This window comes from Aethalodelphis obliquidens, unplaced genomic scaffold (assembly GCF_003676395.1).
Source record: "Aethalodelphis obliquidens isolate GAN/ISIS:26980383/991018 unplaced genomic scaffold, ASM367639v1 scaffold11, whole genome shotgun sequence".
Taxonomy (NCBI): Eukaryota; Metazoa; Chordata; class Mammalia; order Artiodactyla; family Delphinidae; genus Aethalodelphis; species Aethalodelphis obliquidens.
In genome coordinates, this window is record NW_020837955.1 from 40,787,240 (window position 1) to 40,806,161 (window position 18,922).

At 44.7% G+C, this 18,922-nt stretch overlaps 1 protein-coding gene across 2 annotated transcripts in view; it reads left to right on the plus strand.

Annotated features, from left to right (window-relative positions):
* Positions 1-18,922, plus strand: part of DOCK1 (dedicator of cytokinesis 1) — a 542,215-nt gene that overhangs the window by 484,833 nt on the left and 38,460 nt on the right. For both annotated transcript variants that reach the window (XM_027112936.1, XM_027112937.1), the window contains exons 39-42: positions 7,018-7,107; positions 7,978-8,082; positions 17,866-18,007; positions 18,142-18,220. In XM_027112936.1, the coding sequence (XP_026968737.1) occupies positions 7,018-7,107; positions 7,978-8,082; positions 17,866-18,007; positions 18,142-18,220 (416 nt within the window). The remainder of the gene's footprint in view (positions 1-7,017; positions 7,108-7,977; positions 8,083-17,865; positions 18,008-18,141; positions 18,221-18,922) is intronic.

Below are 18,922 nucleotides of genomic sequence, written 5' to 3' on the forward strand. Positions count from 1 at the left end.
GTGAGCGCAGGCCCTTAAAGGAGCGGGTTCCCACCCCATCCCTTGGACGCCAGCACCTGCGGGGACACCCCAGGGCGCCCGCCAGAAACTGGGGTCAGACTGTATTAAAAGTCTGTCTGCCTTTGTACTCTGAAAGCAGCAACGCTGAATGGATTTTCTTCTCCTTCATATTGGACACTCCGGGTTTTGACTTATGTTCTGTTACCTTTCTGTCTTGCTTCTTCACAAAAATCATTTTTACTTTTGCTTTTCCACCGTTTAAAAGGGTTCTGAATGTCTTTCAGCCCAGCTTTTGGTCTTTTCATCTGTTTCTTTCTCTCCAAAAAACGTCATTTCCATCTGTTTCCCTTTTCATTCTTCTGCACTTCTTCCTTCCTGGGCTAATAATTACTCCTTGCTCCTTTTCCTTTCTCTTCTTACCACCTGTTTTTGCATCTCCGGAAGCCCACTGTCGGGTTTTATCGTGGCAGCCGAGCGTTCTGTCCTGAAGATGCTCTGAATTGTCTTACTGTGTTTGGTTGAGGCCTAGCAATTTTCAGTACAGCCCTTAGTTCAAGCCCTGCACTGAAAGTTACCAGGCCTCCCTATGGAGGGTGTGTCTAAAGTGGAAGCCCTGCTCTCAGGAAAATGCAGTCAGAGGGAGGGAGCCAGTATTAACGAGCATTAACCTCCTCGAAAGCCAGGAAGCAGCCTGGGAGCGTCAGCAGAGGGGGCACGTAGCCGACAGCCCATGTGATGTATGAAGCTCTGGGATGCTTTTCAGCTGGAGCTCTGTCTTCTTTTCCCTTAAAATAACCTCGCCTTGACGAAGATTGCACTTTGCCTTGTGCCCAAGTCAAAAGAGGAGGCATCTTGCATCATCTCACGAACTAAAAATAGGGGTTTGGAAGCAGGTTTCCACTTCTGATGAAATGGTTGGATTTCTTTTCTAAGTATTGGGGGTGACATTTTCTCATCCTCTGAGTTTCCTTTTAAAAACACAGCTGTCATTGAGAGGAATTACAGGTGCGAGCATCATATCACCCTCCTCTTGGTCTGTTCTCGGCATTTCCAGAATTTTCAAAAATCCTGACATTTGTCAGAATCTGTTCAATTAGCAAGAATTTGGCTGCAGTGCTCAGAGATCATGTGTTAATTATGATTCGCCCCCGAAAAAGAGCGATTTATGATCAGAGCATGAGAAAATCAAGGTTTAGAGTCGGTAACAGCCCTGCTGCCCCGCACCCGCCCTGCAGGACCCCTCACACGTGTTTCCACCACCCAGCCTCCTGGGTGCCAGGTGCCACCTGCACCCATGAATTACGGGCTGCAGGGGGGCGGGAGGGCAAAGGCCCACCTCGAGGCGTGAGCAGGTAAGTACCAAAACCCTCCTCTGGTCTGTTGCACTGGTAGGCGCTGAGTCAACCTACCTAACAGGTATGGGAATGATTCCCTCTTCTGAGGAGAAAGGGGAGACTTCCTTGTCCCCGAGAAGGTGACATGTAAACTGGGTCTTGAAGAATGAGACAAAGCTTGCCAGATGATGGCTGGGAGGGCAGGGATTCCAAAGACTGGGAATCACACTGGTCAAGACCAGGGCTCCCGAAGACATCTCGCTTTTCTGGAGAAGCCGAGAATCCTGTCTCTCGGGGGGGGTGAGGAAGGGGTCCTGGGAGACACAGATGCAGAGAACTTGGGAGCCAGTCTGCCCATGGCCTTGTGTGTCTCCTGAAGATTTGACTTAACCCATGAGGCACAGAGCCAGTGAGATTCTGTGAACATAGGCAAGGGTGCCTTTATGTTCCTCTTTTCAGGGAGTGATTTTGGCTCCAAGGTGACAGAAGCCCTGGGGGTGGAGGGGGCTGGAGCAGTGGTCCAGGCCTGACCTGTGGTGGCCCAGGGAAAGGTGGTGGCAGCGGGGATGAGGAGAGGCGGGTGACAGCTCCAGAGACTTGAAGTCAGCTGATCACACAGTGTCTCTCACATGGGGTCAGTGTCAGATGTGTGAACGCCCAGAGGGGCCGGGTACCAGGCTGGCTCAGACACCGGGAGCAGAACAAGCCTCACGGGGCTGCAAAGCTGGCAGGGAAGTGACTTCTGATCGGTCCAGGAAGGTTTTACTTCCTTCCAGGCAGTTCGAGCAGCTCCGAGTGATTAGGCTCCATTCCCTCACGTGTGAATTCTTTTTCAAAGTAATTGATTTTCCAGCTAGTGATAGCCAGGCTGTGTGGTGCAGCTTTGACCCCGTCACACCCTCCTGCCCCGGGGACAGCCCTCGTGATCATGTCCAAGGCCTCTCCTCCCCCACTCAGCCCGGGATCCCCCACCCCATCCAGGACATCACTCTGGCCCGTCCGCCCTCTCCCTGACAAGCAGCACTCTTTTCCTCTCCACTGGCTAATACACACTCGCCTACAACCATGCCATGATTTCTCCCATCTTTAAAAAAATTCTCTCTCGTTCTGACTCCCCTCGCCAGCTACTGCCTGTTTCTCTTCTTTCTCCAGTCCTCCTTCAAGAGCTGTGTGTACATTTCCTGTTCCTTCTCTGTTCTCCCTGAACCCACCCCCATCACAGGTGCCCAGTAATTATCTACAGAATGAGGGGATGAGTGACAGGATGTGTCCCTTCTCCTTCCAATCAAACCACCAAGGAAAAGGCAACGGTATCTTTTGCTGTCTGGTTTAGGCTTTCTAAGGGCTTGCAGAACTACAGATGTCCTGGCTTAAAGAAAAAGGAAAAAATCCTTTTTTTTAGGGGGGAAAAAAAAAAAGTTATGCCTTCTCCATTTTTCCCCCGGGGCATTAAAACTGAGCAAACCATTTTCCATTTGGACTAATAAAGAATTGCTGTGGGGAAAAAAGGAACATGATGTCAATGGTCAGTAATTCTTGAGTACCTGACTGCACCACAAGGCAGGATTTGTCTTCGAGTCGGTGTAAGAACCTTTCCAGCAAGGCTTCCTAAGTCCAGCCCAAGTCCCAGATCCCACTGGGTTTCCTGCCCTACCAGAGGGCAGCCAGCCCATCTGACCCCCTTTCTCAGGCTCTGGCTCTGTCATGTGTGCGCTCAGAGAGAGGGTGGCGTCATTACTGCACGGTTGGGCAGCTTTGATGCAGAGCACAGAGCGAATGCTCCACTGCAGGGGCTGGAAGAGTGGGGCCTGACTCACTCTCAGAAATGTCTTCAGAAAGTGTCCAGCCTTTGCTCAGATTAGTGGAGATCAGCTGAGAACTGCAGGAGGACCCAGGATGCAGCTTGGCTCAGGGAGAGATGGGGAGGCCTAGAGAGAGTGGAGGTGCCCATAAGGAGTCTCCATTCTGTAAGAAGAGGTTGCAGCAGCGCCGGGACTGGCCGGGTCTCCTCTCGGCTGGACCACACCCCTTGGAGTCGCCATCCAGACTTACGACACACATCTTTCCTGGGGAATCCAGCCCATCATCATCAAGGGACTGGAAAGAGATTCTCACTCACGTCATTCCTGCAGTGAAGCACTCACTGGCCAGGGCATAAGGCTAGTTCTGGGCCACATGGGTCCCCTCCAGTGCTGAGGGCCCTGAAACAGTGCTCTGGAATCTTCCACAGCATTGGCTCTTCATCCATTTCCTGTGCAGGGCACTGGAAATTTAGAGGGTGATTGAATATGACTCTTTTCCCAACAGCTGCCTGGAAAGCCAGATGAATTTTAGAATGACTGCAATAAGAGCATCCCATAAAACATCTTCACTGGTGAGGGACTTAGCTAGTTAGCGGGTTAAACCGCGGTTGCACACCAACATCCCGGTGAGTCATCACTGGCCTGAATTATTTGTAAAGGGTGTTTGTCCAGGCTGCCATCTTGGTTTTCATCCGCTGCCTCCCTAATCCTGTTAGATCAACGTTGTCATTCTACCCAACTGGTCACTCGTCAACCTCACAGTTGTCCGTAGGAAAGCAATCGCTGATACGTGCTCTGCAGTCACTTCAGTCTTGGAACTAACGAAGGGATTTCATCAGAAAAAAAAAGTTTTCTGTTCATGACACTTGCAGAAATGGGACTTCCTGGAAGCGAAAGGTTCAGAAAGAAAAGGTGATCATCTCAAGAGAATGTAGCTGAGATCATCTGATAAAAAGAGGAGGTGGGAAGAGTGTGCTCTGTGTTGGAAGTAAACGAACAAGGCCAAGGATGCTGTAAGATGGACTAAGGATTTCAAATCAGAAAGTAAAGCGGAGCGTTGCTAGGGTGCTTTTTCATTTGGGGCTGCCTACTGCATGTCTAAGAATGGAGCCAGGGTAGGGCATTCAATCACAAAGGCTAAAGCGATTCTTCCACCGAGATCATCTAAATCTCGATCATATTGAATCGGTTTTCTCTCTGGCACGGAAATATTTTCCAAGGTATTCACACGGGAAATATGAGCAACCCACACTCTGTAGAGCCCTAGCCAATTAAAAGTAGATGAAAATCTCCTTAATGCAGAATCCTTTAAAACATTCCGGGGTGAGGGGGGTGGAGAGGGGAATGTATGTTTATAGAAAATCTGATAGAGAACACAACTGTGTAACCTCTGGGTGAGTTGGATAAAATATTTATTCAAGACATATTTCTTTTAAAAACAATTACTTTTGATAGTTTAAAGCATCTCATCTGTCATTTAGGATAAAAATAGATTAAGCAGTGAATTAGAAGCCCTAAGATTCTAGGCAGCGAAGAGAGTGGTGTATTAGCTTGCAGAAAACTAAAGAAAAATCAATCGAGTGAATGAGAACTACAACTAAAGGTAATGATTTCTTTGAAATGGAAATGTACTAAGGGAGGAATTGGTCACTGGAGCTTAAAAGAAACATTCCAAGTGGAGAAGCTCCCTCTTCCTAGAAATACGAGCTTCGGCTCTGGCAAAGGGTATGAGCTAGCTGGAGCAGCAGATGAAGATATTCAAAGGATGCAAAGCTTCAGCAGGATGAAGGAGACAGGTAGGGTTTCTTGGGAAGCGAAGTGTGTGGTTCTAGGAAGAGCATCTCAGCCACTTTCTCTCTTCCCTGGCTGCTGGTCCTAACTCTGAAATCTTTTTCTACTCTGGGCTTATTTTTAATACTTTCAAAGTATTAAAATGCAATTTCAGAATAGCTTTTTCTCATCAAAAATAGCAGATGGTTTATTTAAGTAGCAGCTGTGTAAAGAGCGTTTTAAGTCTATTGGGTGATTCAGTAATAAGTAAGGTCCTTGATAGTGTGGTTCTACTAAGAAAAGGCAAAGACTGGCAGGCAGGTGAGGGTTCAGTGCCAAGGGTATGCCAGTTATGGGACCCGGCTCCCTGTGTTCTCAGTGAGAGCCTGGAGTTAGGGACTAGCTTATCATCCTTTAAAACCCATTCCAGGAGGAGGGGGTGTGGGGCAGCTGGAAGTGCTGGCACATGGTCATTGTTATGGGCTCAATGTTTGCATCCCTCCAAAATTCATATGTTAAAACCCTAACCACCATGTGATGATATTTGGAAGTGAGGTTTTGGGAAGGTAATTATGTTTATATTGGGTCATGATTAGGGTGGGGGCCCCCCATGATGGGATTAGTGCCCTTATAAGAAGAGGAAGAGAAAGATCTCTCCTAAGGCCATGTGAGCACACAGTAAGAAGGTGCCTGTCTATGAGTCAGGAGGCGAACGCTTACCAAGAACTGAATCTGCCTACACCTTGATCTTGGACTTCTCAGCCTCCAGAACTGTGAGAAGGAAATACCTGTTGTATGGGATTTTGTTACAGCACCTCCAGCTAAGTCATCGAGAGCAAGAACTCCAGAAAAAGACCAAGCTGGGGCGAGTACACCGCACTGTGTGCCCTTGGGCAGGTAACTTACCTGTCTGATCCCCAACTTCCTTATCTGCCAACCAGGTGTAATAAAGATACCCACCTGACAAGGCGAAGGACTTTAACAAGGCAATGCAGGTGGCATCTCGCTGGAGGTAGAATAAGCTTGCAGTCACTGCCCTAACAGTGCTACCACTTTGTGGGGATGGTTCCAGTGGAGAAGTGAGCGATTCATGTCTGGGGACCCAGTATGTGGGGTGGTGTGACACTTTCCTGATTCTAAGTGAATAACCTTCATTTCTGTTTGAGAAACATTGTTGAGCAGGTCCTGGGCTCCATACGGTCCAGAGGTTTTGATAATGCTCAGGGCCTGCCCTCAAGGGGCTCATAGTCCCTGAGGAGGAATGACAAAGGAGCATTCCACTTTCAGTACATTACCCAAAGTTTTTTTAGTAGGGGAATCCTGGGTCTTGTAGGAGCACAGAGGAGGAGGGTGGGTGGCACCCAGGAAAGCTTTCTGGAGGAGATAGTTCCTCCATATTTTCCATGTTCTTTTCAAGTAAACCACTGTATTTTATTTTTCCCAAGGAAAACAAGGGAAATTCAGGCCTACCACATGTATCAGTAAATTAATCCACATGTGTCAAAAGTTTATCAGCATCTTAATAAACGTTACCTGATTGGGAAACCCACTTTTAAACCATTACCGTAAAAAATTCTCCCTTTCAAAACGATGGCAGATTTTACATCCTGACAGTATCTGCAAACATAACACGAACTCCTTGCAAGCCTTAATTTAGATTTGAAATAGATCCTTGTCTTTCTGACCACTGACACATAGAGCTTATTAAATGGGATGATTTGGGAAAGTAGCAAAATCATGCCTGTGGTTTCTACGCAAACGCTCCTCTCAACCTCGCCCTGTGGTTTCCTTTCTGAGCTCCACGGCTGCTCCGACAGATGGACGTCAGCGGCCTGCAGCAGGCGAGGCAGGACTGGCCGGCCGACTGCTCCGACCAGGGCAGTGGCCAGCATGATTGATGAGCCAGTAGCTGACCAGTTCGGTCAACTGATGCCCGAGCCAAAGGCCATGAGCCTCTAGAAAATATCTGTATTTTTCCAGTGCTTTCAGATTAAGCGAGTGTATTTCCAGCTTGTTTCATCATGAACAGTTGTGTTGCGGCATATTACTCTTTGACCACAGGATTCAGGTTTGAGTTTCTCTTTCCCTTGTTGCTTTCTTTTCCCTCACAGATGTGGGAAGAGGCCATCGCCCTGGGCAAGGAACTGGCTGAACAGTATGAAAACGAGATATTCGATTATGAACAACTTAGCGAATTGCTGGTAGGTCTTTCTTTCTCTTTAAATGAACAGGCAATCTCAGCTTGTTCTTCTGGAATTTTTCTTTTCCTTTGAACGTTGGGATTCTCCTTCATTTTGTCCAGGAGGACACTTGATTTATTTGCTGGTTGATTCTGGCCCACGAGTATTCACTTTTTATTCCCCAGTGAGCTTTTTCTGGCCCACGAGTATTCACTTTTTACTCCCCAGTGAGCTTTTGTAACCAAACTCTAAGACGCCTCTGAACGATTTATATGTGAACAACTGCTGAGTCTAGGTGTACGTTGGTCTTGATGGCCCAAAGGTCTCCAGGAGTCTCCACTCGTTTAAAACTGTGAGCCTGTCCACAAGAGGGGGACGGATGGAGGCTAGCCCAGACCTTTCTCCTGCCACAGAAGGTATCGGTTTCTAACTGCTGCTTTCTCTGCTGTATCATTTTTGTATTCAGCAGATCGACTTATGATGTTGTGATGTGTATCATGAATGTGGAACAGAATTCTGCCCTTTTAAATTCTCTTGAAATGTATCCCATTATCTGACTGATACCTTTTTTAAAAAAATCCTAAAGATCAGACATTTAATCAGAAGAAAAACCATCTCTCTGGCGCCTCTTTGGTTATGAAAACACCTATAAATCACAACTGGTTGCTGAATTTGGCTTTTTGGTCAAATTCCCCTGCTGAATGTTGGAGGATGAGTGAGGAGTACTGTCAAAGCTTCGTGGTGAGATTAAATTCAATGCCTGCGTCAGCACCACTCCCCCACCTTCTCCCCCTCTCACCCACTAGAACTGCCAAAGCTGGGAGAATCCAGATGCATGGATGTTCAACTACTCCATTCCAACCTGAAATGCATTTCCTTTCTTCCTTTCAGAAAAAACAGGCTCAATTTTATGAAAACATCGTCAAGGTGATAAGACCCAAGCCTGACTACTTTGCTGTCGGTTACTACGGACAAGGCTTCCCCACGTTCCTTCGGGTAACTTTGGATTCTGTTTTGATTGGGTCAGGATTGCTCCCTGGGCAGCGAGCCTCTTCCCTTTCCGAGGAAGAATTTGGACTTCGCATCTGAAGTCCGACTCTTTGTATTATTTTAACAGCTCTGTGCTTGACTTAGGGTGCCAGAGAGGGGCTGATCATATTTTTTGATTGCATATAAACTTTCCGTCTCATTTTTCCCAAATAGAACTCCTGTTCAGAGATTTATCTGTATTTTTAAAATTATGGTTGGAGACTTCCCTGGTGGTCCAGTGGTGAGGACTCCGCACTTTCACTGCCAGGGGCCCAGGTTCAATCCCTAGTCAGGGAACTAGGATCCCACACGCCGCGTGGCACGGCCAAAAAAAAAAAAAAAAAATTCTGTAAGATCTATATGCATAACATAAAATTTACCCTCTTTCGGTGTATCGTTCAATGGCATTAAGTTTATTTAGTTCGTTGTGCAACTATTCCCACCATCCATCTCCTGATCTTTTTCATCTTCCCGAACTAGAACTTCTATCCCATTAAACAATAATTCCCCCTTCTCCCCTCCCCCCCAGACCCTGGCAAACACGCTTTTACTTTCTGCCTCGGAATTTGCCTGTTCCAGGGACCTCATTTAAGTGGAAGAATATAAACTTGTCCTCTTGTGTCTGGCTCACTTCCCTGAGCGTCATGTCTGCAAGGCTTACCCATGTGGTAGCGTGTATCAGAAGTTCATTCCTTTTTATGGAAGAGTCATATTCCATCGTACTGATGTACCACATTTTGTGTATCCATCCGTCCTTTGATAGACTTTGGGCTCTTTTTTCCTATTATGAATAACACTGCGATGAACATGAGTATTTTTAATTATATGAGAAACTGGAAATGGATTCCCAGTGCTGGAAACTCAGAATCATACTCCATTTCTGAGACAGGCATGTGCTCTTTGACACATGATGGAAGAAATACTGTGATCACCATCCAAGTCACCCAATAATCAGGAGGCCAGAAACTGTGTAAATAAATGCTGCCCAGCCTGCTAGTAGGATTGTAAAGTTTCTCAAAAACGCATTCTTGGATGCCATTGACCATGATTTCCTGTCATTTCTTATGACCTTTTTTTTTTTTAATGTCACCTGGTTTTCTCTTATCCTGGGAGACCATGCGTGATCCTTCTGGTTTTAGAGAAGCAGGAGCTCTCTGGCTAGGGCGCACCTGTCTGGGGCAGTTAGATCCAGCTGGGAGATTTCTGTAGCCCCAGAGGTGTGTTCCTTTGGCCCTGGTGTTTCTGATCCCACAGGAGGCCCTGATAGTATAAGACGTCCCTTCCCTCTGGCACCAGCGGGGGGGACTTACTTGGTGAGGACCTGTCATTCTGTATAGGAACTTCAGCAAGTGGCCCTCGCAGGGCTGACCAGCTCCAGAAGGTGTGACCTGTTAGTTGATATGCTCACGCAGGGTCCTGGCTGGGTGCCTGGGGCATCTGGCCTGTCCCTGTCACTGCTGGTCAGTCTCTCCTTAACACCGACACCTTCATCGTGCAGCTGTGGCATCTAAGATAGAGGTTAGGGAGGATTTTGAAATTAACTTTAAGTTAAAAACCAATCCAAAAGGGATAATGAGCCTGGAGTTGAAGTCACCTACTGTTGCTCAAGGCTTTAATTAATGTATGTGAATCTGTACATATGTCTCCGTGTGTGTGTGTCTCTAAGAAAGACTGAGAGGGAGGGACAGGCCCTAAATCACAGCTGACCTGTGCTGTGCTGGGAGTAGAGTGTGTGTGGCCCTCCTTGGACGGTGCCGTAATTTAAGGCCTCTACGGCTCTGTCCTGGTGTCCTGAGCTGGCAGCAGGGCGGGGTGAGCATTTTGCAGCCCCCAAGCCAACTGATGCCAGGGTTGTCCTGGGAGGTCACATGAGATCCGTGCTCCAGGGACCGTGCTGGGTCACCTGCCCGCCACAAGGACAAAATGCAGAGTACGAATAACGAGTTTAACGGGCTTGATTAATATGGAACTGACTGACCCCCACCCCCGAATAATTCTGTGGGCCTATAGCAATACATTCATTACGCTTCACAGATTACCTGTCGGGGCTCCATCTGACAATGACATTAGCAGTTACAAAAAAGTGGGTGGGATGTTTGTGTACTTCATTCAGTGCCGGGAGCACAGCCTCTGAGAACTGACTCGCTGCCCCCTCTGCTTTGTTTTGCTTTAAGCATTGATCGCATGGGCTTTTTTGCATTTGTATGAATATTTATGATTCTTACAAGGAGTAAATATCTTTGACTATTTGTACGTTTCCCTCCTGTTTTCAGGCTTGAAAGGACCACTTCAAAATGCAAAGTAATTGACATTTCTAGAAAATGTGATTAGTGTATTCATCTGTAACTCACTAGTGTTTTTCTATTAAAGCCTTTATATATATTTTTAGTATTATGTCTTCCTTCTAGGGTAAAGCATAATAAATGCATGCTAGTTTCGCAGTAGCCTGTTATACATTAAATCACCCTGAATTTCTGAAATGTTTGGCTTTTTATAGCCCTGCAGGTGCCCGTACTGTGTATTTATATTTATATTTCTAATTAAGACTACATAGTATTTTGGTTTCTGCTTCAGATTATTTTTTTAAAGAAAGAGTACATTTTTCTCCTGTAATGGGTACTTTAAGACATACCTAAGCACAAAGTGAAAAAACATTTTAAATTCTTCCTTCTTTAGTGATTTACAAGGACTCAGAATAACTTTGGACTAGGGAAGGGGATAAATGGAATGCCACAGGGGCTCTGTTTTTGTGAAAATTCATTAATTAGACAGATTTTAATTTGGCTTTGAGCTGAGGCTCTAGGACGCATCTGTTTGTGTATCTTCTCTTCCCCTTTCTCCCCCCCCCCCACCCTTGCACTCTGGCATCCGTCCAGGGTCAGGGAAGATAACAGGGCTGCCCCTAACTCATGACCAGCTGGCCTGGACCCTCTTGCCCAGGGTCCCTGATGAAACAGCAACCAAGTCCAAGGAGGAGAAGCACGAGCCCCCAGCCTCCTGTTTCTCAGGTTCTGTGGGTTCTGCTCCTCGCAACAAGGAAAACCTTGTGGCAGTTTTCATTGATGTTGAGACAGCCCTAAGATGGGGCAAGAAGATGGGTGGGGGGAGGTGGAGGACTTCAAGAACCAGCTGCAGCATCACACTACCCATTGACACCTTTCTGTGATTCAGTTGCCACTCAGAACACACTTGTTGAATCTCTGAAGGTATGGAGACCAGTGCCGTCTTGGAATCAGAACGTTCCTGACACACATATTTACAGAGTCACGAGACAGGTCTCAGTGAGACAGCCTGAGTAGAGAGGAATGCTTACCTACGTATCATCCTCCCTCGAGGTCGCCCAGCCCAGCCACCCAAAACAACCCCCAGGTGCACTCTCCAGACTTCGTGGAGGTGACAGAAGTGGCATTTGAGAGGGACAGACTCCAGCCTTTAGGAGGAACACTGCATGCTCTGCCCTGTCATCCGTTGACGGCTCGTTGTGCGCACGACAACTGCAGACGTTCCAGGAGGGGAGTCCAGCCACCACCTCCACCCTCTCAGCACCAGGGGAGGCCCAGAGCCTTGGGTGCCTCTGCTTTGGTCTGGACCCTCTTCCCTCTGGTTCTGCTCATCTCTTGGCTGTGACCCATGGGAGCCAGCTTGGAAAGTCGTGCTCAGGCTCTGAGGCCCCACCTTAGTCTCAGGCTCTCTTGAATTCTTTTTTTTTTTTTTTTAATTTTAATTTTATTTAATTTATTTTTTTATACAGCAGGTTCTTATTAGTTATCCATTTTATACATATTAGTGTATATATGTCAATCCCAATCTCCCTATTCATCCCACCACCACCACCCCCGCCACTTTCCCCCCTTGGTGTCCATACGTTTGTTCTCTACATCTGTGTCTCACTTTCTGCCCTGCATACCAGTTCATCTGTACCATTTTTCTAGGTTCCACATACGTGCATTAATATACGATATTTGTTTTTCTCTTTCTGACTTACTTCACTCTGTATGACAGTCTCTAGATCCATCCATGTCTCTAAAAATGACCCAATTTCGTTCCTCTTTATGGCTGAGTAATATTCCATTGTATACATGTACCACATCTTCTTTATCCATTTGTCTGTTGATGGGCATTTAGGTTGCTTCCATGACCTGCCTATTGTAAATAGTGCTGCAATGAACATTGGGGTGCATGTGTCTTTTTGAATTATGGTTTTCTCTGGGTATATGCCCAGTAGTGGGATTGCTGGGTTGTATGGTAGTTCTGTTTTTAGTTTTTTAAGGAACCTCCATACTGTTCTCCATAGTGGCTGTATCAATTTACATTCCCACCAACAGTGCAAGAGGGTTCCCTTCTCTCCACACCCTCTCCAGCATTTGTTGTTTGTAGATTTTCTGATGATGCCCATTCTAACTGGTGTGAGGTGATACCTCATTGTAGTTTTGATTTGCATTTCTCTAATAATTAGTGATGCTGAGCAGCTTTTCATGTGCTTCTTGGCCATCTGTATGTCTTCTTTGGAGAAATGTCTATTTAGTTCTTCTGCCCATTTTTGGATTGGGTTGTTTGTTTTTCTAATACTGAGCTGCATGAGCTATTTATATATTTTGGAGATTAATCCTTTGTTGATTCATTTGCAAATAGTTCCTCCCATTATGAGGGTTGTCTTTTTGTCTTGTTTATGGTTTCCTTTGCTGTGCAAAAGCATTGAAGTTTCCTTAGGTCTCATTTGTTTATTTTTGTTTTTATATCCATTACTCTAGGAGGTGGATCAAAAAAGGTCTTTTTTTTTTTTTCTTTTCTTTTTTTTGCAATACACGGGCCTCTCACTGTTGTGGCCTCTCCCATTGTGGAGCACAGGCTCCGGATGCGCAGGCTCAGCGGCCATGGCTCACGGGCCCAGCCGCTCCGCGGCATGTGGGGTCTTCCCGGACCGGGGCACAAACCCATGTCCCCTGCATCGGCAGGCGGACTCTCAACCACTGCACCACCAGGGAAGCCCGATCAAAACAGGTCTTGCTGTGATTTATGTCAGAGTGTTCTTCCTATGTTTTCCTCTAAGAGTTTTATAGTGTCCAGTCTTACATTTAGGTCTCTAATTCATTTTCAGTTTATTTTTGTGTATGCTGTTAGGGAGTGTTCTAATTTCATTCTTTTACATGTAGCTGTCCAATTTTCCCAGCACCACTTATTGAAGAGACTGTCTTTTCTCCATTGTATATCCTTCCCTCCTTTGTCATAGATCAGTTGACCATAGGTACGTGGGTTTATCTCTGGGCTTTCTATCTTTTTTTTTTTTTTTTTTTGCGGTACGCGGGCCTCTCACTGCTGTGGCCTCTCCCGTTGTGGAGCACAGGCTCCGGACGCGCAGGCCCAGCAGCCATGGCTCACGGACCCAGCCTCTCCGCAGCATGTGGGATCCTCCCGGACCGGGGCACGAACCCGCGTCCCCTGCATCGGCAGGCGGACTCTCAACCACTGCGCCACCAGGGAAGCCCTGGGCTTTCTATCTTGTTCCATTGATCTATAGTTCTGTTTTTGTGCCAGTACCATACTGTCTTGATTACTGTAGCTTTGTAGTATAGTCTGAAGTCAGGGAGTCTGATTCCTCCAGCTCCGCTTTTTTCCCTCAAGACTGCCTTGACTTTTGTGTCTGCATACAAATTTTAAGATTTTTTTGTATCTAGTTCTGTAAAAAATGCCATTGGTCATTTGATAGGGGTTGCATTGTATCTGTAGATTGCTTTGGGTAGTATAGTCATTTTCACAATATTGATACTTCCAATCCAAGAACATGGTATATCTCTCCATCTGTTGGTATCACCTTTAATTTCTTTCATCAGTGTCTTATCATTTTCTGCATACAGGTCTTAAGTCTCCCTAGGTAGGTTTATTCCTGGGTGTTTTATTCTTTTTGTTGCACTGGTAAATGGGAGTGTTTCCTTAATTTCTCTTTCAGATTTTTCATCATTAGTGTATAGGAATGCAAGAGACTTCTATGCATTAATTTTGTATCCTGCAACTTTACCAAATTCATTGATTAGCTCTAGTAGTTTTCTGGTGGCATCTTTAGGATTCTCTATGTATATTATCATGTCGTCTGCAAACAGTGACAGTTTTACTTCTTCTTTTCCTATTTGGATTCCTTTTATTTCTTTTTCTTCTGTGATTGCTGTGGCTAGGACTTCCAAAACTATGTTGAATAATAGTGGTGAGAGTGGACATCCTTGTCTTATTCCCGATCTTAGAGGAAATGCTTTCAGTTTTTCACCATTGAGAATGATGTTTGCTGTGGGTTTTTCGTATATGGCCTTTATTATGTTGAGGTAGGTTCTCTCTATGCCCACTTTCTGGAGAGTTTGTATCATAAATGGGTGTTGAATTTTGTCAAAAGCTTTTTCTGCATCTATTGACATGATCATATGGTTTTTATTCTTCAGTTTGTTAATATGGTGTATCACAATGATTGATTTGCGTATATTGAAGAAACGTTGCATCCCTGGGATAAATCCCATTTGATCATGGTGTATGATCCTTTTAATGTGTTGTTGGATTCTGTTTGCTAGCGTTTTGTTGAGGATTTTTGCATCTATATTTATCAGTGATATTGGTCTGTAAGTTTCTTTTTTTGTGGTATCTTTGTCTGGTTTTGGTGTCAGGGTGATGGTGGCCTCATAGAATGAGTTTGGGAGTTTTCTCTGCAATATTTTGGAAGAGTTTGAGAAGGATGGGTGTTAGTTCTTCTCTAAATGTTTGATAGAATTTACCTGTAAAGCCATCTGGTCCTGGACTTTTGTTTGTTGGAAGGTTTTTAATCACAGTTTCAATTTCATGACTTGTGATTGGTCTGTTCATATTTTCTATTTCTTCCTGGTTCAGTCTTGGAAGGTAATACCTTTCTAAGAATTTGTCCATTTCTTCCAGGTTGTCCATGTTATTGATATAGAGTTGCTTGTACTAGTCTCTTAGGATGCTTTGTATTTCTGTGGTGTCTGTTGTAACTTCTCCATTTCCATTTCTAATTTTATTGATTTGAATCCTCTCCCTCTTTTTCTTGAGTCTGACTAATCGTTTATCAATTTTGTTTATCTTCTCAAAGAACCAGCTTTTCGTTTTATTGATCTTTGCTGCTGTTTTCTTTGTTTCTATTTCATTTATTTCTGTGCTGATCTTGACGATTTCTTTCCTTCTGCCCTGCATACCGGTTCATCTGTACCATTTTTCTAGGTTCCACATACGTGCATTAATATACGATATTTGTTTTGCTAACTTTGGGTTTTGTTTGTCCTTCTTTCTCTAGTTCCTTTAGGTGTAAGGTTAGATTGTTTATTTGAGATTTTCCTTGTTTCTTGAGGTAGGCTTGTATAGCTATAAACTTCCCTATTAGAAATGCTTTTGCTCCATCCCATAGGTTTTGGATCGTCGTGTTTTCATTGTCATTTGTCTCTAGGTATTTTTTGATTTCCTCTTTGATTTTTTCAGTGATCTCTTGATTATTTAGTAACGTATTGTTTAGCCTCCATGTGTTTGTGTTTTTTACATTTTTTTCCCTGTAATTGATTTCTAATCTCACAGCGTTGTGGTCAGAAAAGATGCTTGATATGATTTCAATTTTCTTAAATTTACTGAGGCTTGATTTGTGACCCAAGGTATGATCTATCCTGGAGAATGTTCCATGCGCACTTGAGAAGAAAGTGTAGTCTGCTGTTTTTGGATGGAATGTCCTATAAATATCAATTAAATCTATCTGGTCTGTTGTATCGTTTAAAGTTTGTGTTTCCTTATTAATTTTCTGTTTGGATGATCTGTCCATTGGTGTAAGTGAGGTGTTACTGTCGATTATTGTGTTACTGTGTTACTGTCGATTTCCTATTGTGTTACTGTCAATTTCCTCTTTTAGAGCTGTTAGCAGTTGCCTTATGTATTGAGGTGCTGCTATGTTGGGTGCATATATATTTATAATTGTTGTGTCTTCTTCTTGGATTGATACCTTGATCATTACATAGTGTCCTTCCTTGTCTCTTGTAACATTCTTTATTTTAAAGTCTATTTTATCTGATATGAGTATTAATACTCCAGCTTTCTTTTGATTTCCATTTGCATGGAATATCTTTTTCCATCCCCTCACTTTCAGCCTGTATATATCCCTAGGTCTGAAGTGGGTCTCTTGTAGACAGCATATATATGGGTCTTGTTTTTGTATCCATTCAGCAAGCCTGTGTCTTTTGGTTGGAGCATTTAATCCATTCACGTTTAAGGTAATTATCAATATGTATGTTCCTGTTACCATTTTCTTAATTGTTTTGGGTTTGTTTTTGTAGGTTCTTTTCTTCTCTTGTGTTTCCCACTTAGAGAAGTTCCTTTAGCATTTGTTGTAGAGCTAGTTTAGTGGTGCTGAATTCTCTTAGCTTTTGCTTGTCTGTAAAGCTTTCGATTTCTCCATCGAATCTGAAGTAGATCCTTGCCAGGTAGAGTAATATTGGTTGTGGGTTCTTCCCTTTCATCACTTTAAGTATATCATGCCATTCCCTTCTGACTTGTAGAGTTTCTGCTGAGAAATCAGCTGTTAACCTTTTGGGAGTTCCCTTGTATGTTATTTGTCGTTTTTCCCTTGCTGCTTTCAATAATATTTCTTTGTCTTTAATTTTTGCCAATTTGATTACTGTGTGTCTCGGCATGTTTCTCCTTGGGTTTATCCTGCCTGGGACTCTCTGTGCTTCCTGGACTTGGGTGGCTATTTCCTTTCCCATGTTAGGGAAGTTTTCAACTCTTATCTCTTCAGATATTTTCTCGGGTCCTTTCTCTCTCTCTCCTCCTTCTGGGACCCCTATGATGCGAATGTTGTTGTGTTTAATGTTGTCCCAGAGGTCTCTTAGGGTGTCTTTATTTCTTTTCATTCTTTTTTCTTTATTCTGTTCCACAGCAGTGAATTCCACCATTCTGTCTTCCAGGTCACTTATCCATTCTTCTGCCTCAGTTATTCTGCTATTGATTCGTTCTCGTGTATTTTTCATTTCAGTTATTGTATTGTTCATCTGTTTGTTTGTTCTTTAATTCTTCTAGGTCTTTGTTAAATATTTCTTGCATCTTCTCAATCTTTGCCTCCATTCTTTTTCCCACGTCCTGGATCATCTTCACTATCATTATTCTGAATTCCTTTTCTGGAAGGTTGCCTATCTCCACTTCACTTAGTTGTTTTCCTGGGGTTTTATCTTGTTCCTTCATCTGGTACGTAGCCCTCTGCCTTTTCATCTTGTCTCTCTTTCTGTGAATGTGGTTTTTGTTCCACAGGCTGCAGGATGGTAGTTCTTCTTGCTTCTGCTGTCTGCCCTCTGGTGGATGAGGCTATCTCTCCCTTGAATTCTTTCTGGTAGGATGGAAACTACTTAATTAGGGGGGAGATGATATGGACACCATTCTCCTCCACTTGCCTTGGTGCCTTTACCCTGTCTGACCATTTCATGCCCACTAGTGTGTGGGCTTCAATCACTCGCTTGGTTTCTCATGGTTTTGTAAATTGATTGCTACTGTTAAGACTGAAATGTACTTTCAGTAACATCATCTTTAGTGCTTCTTAAACAGTATTAACTTACCTGGCTTCTGTTCCTGTGTTCTTGATTAGTAAGATCACCACAATTACAAGCTATTCAGTGACATTTAAAAAAAAACTGTCAAGCCCATCTTGAAGACCAATGCCTTTATGTGTGAACTTTTCCTGGCCCTTCCCCTGGGGTGTTATTTAATGAATGTCATTGTTTCCAGGGGAAAGTTTTCATTTACCGTGGGAAGGAGTATGAACGCCGGGAAGATTTTGAAGCTCGGCTATTAACTCAGTTTCCAAATGCTGAGAAAATGAAGACAACATCTCCACCAGGCGACGATATTAAAAACTCTGCTGGCCAATGTATCCTTTCAGACAGCCATGTCGGATATAAAATGATGGCGATGTCGTTTGTTTGGATGATTGGGTGTACATGGGACCTTGCTCCTGGCTAATGACCACGCTGCCTTATGATCCTTAACCCCCTTGACCTTCAGATATTCAGTGCTTCACAGTAAAGCCCAAACTCGATTTGCCCCCTAAGTTCCACAGGCCCGTGTCAGAGCAGATTGTAAGGTAACATTTTCCTTACCCGACATGAGGGTGGTGAGAGGCGTACACAGATCGCTTCTTCATAATTTCACGTCTCAGAGGGTGGATGTCAGCCTTTGATTAACTTTTCAGATGCTCTTTCTGTTTACTTCAAAAAGCAAGGGAAATTAGTCATGTTCAGCATCAAAGAAGGGGGAAGGGAGATGTTAACACGTGTGGCCGGGAGGGTGCAAGGCTGTTCCTTATACCCGAGATTGGGAGACAGGGAAAGTCAGGGGGAGAAAGGGGTGCTCTGGGCTCCATTTGAGCCACCAGGTGAGAGACCCCCTGTAGACCTTTTCTCCAGGGCTCAGGCCCTGCCCCCCACCCCACAGATCTGTCTGTGTGCCTGTGGTGTGGCCAGAGCATTTGGATCCCAGAAGCCAGGAATAGGGATTCAGACATGTGCTCGTGATGGAGAACCAGGTGGGGGATGAGAAGAAGCCTTCACCTGTACAACAGGGTGATTACATAATATGGAATTTGGAGGTGGATTTTTTTTTTTTTTTTTTTTTTTGTGGTATGCGGGCCTCTCACTGTTGTGGCCTCTCCCGTTGCGGAGCACAGGCTCCGGACGCACAGGCTCAGTGGCCATGGCTCACGGGCTCAGCCACTCCACGGCACGTGGGATCTCCCCAGACCGGGGCACGAACCCGTGTCCCCTGCATCGGCAGGCGGACTGTCAAC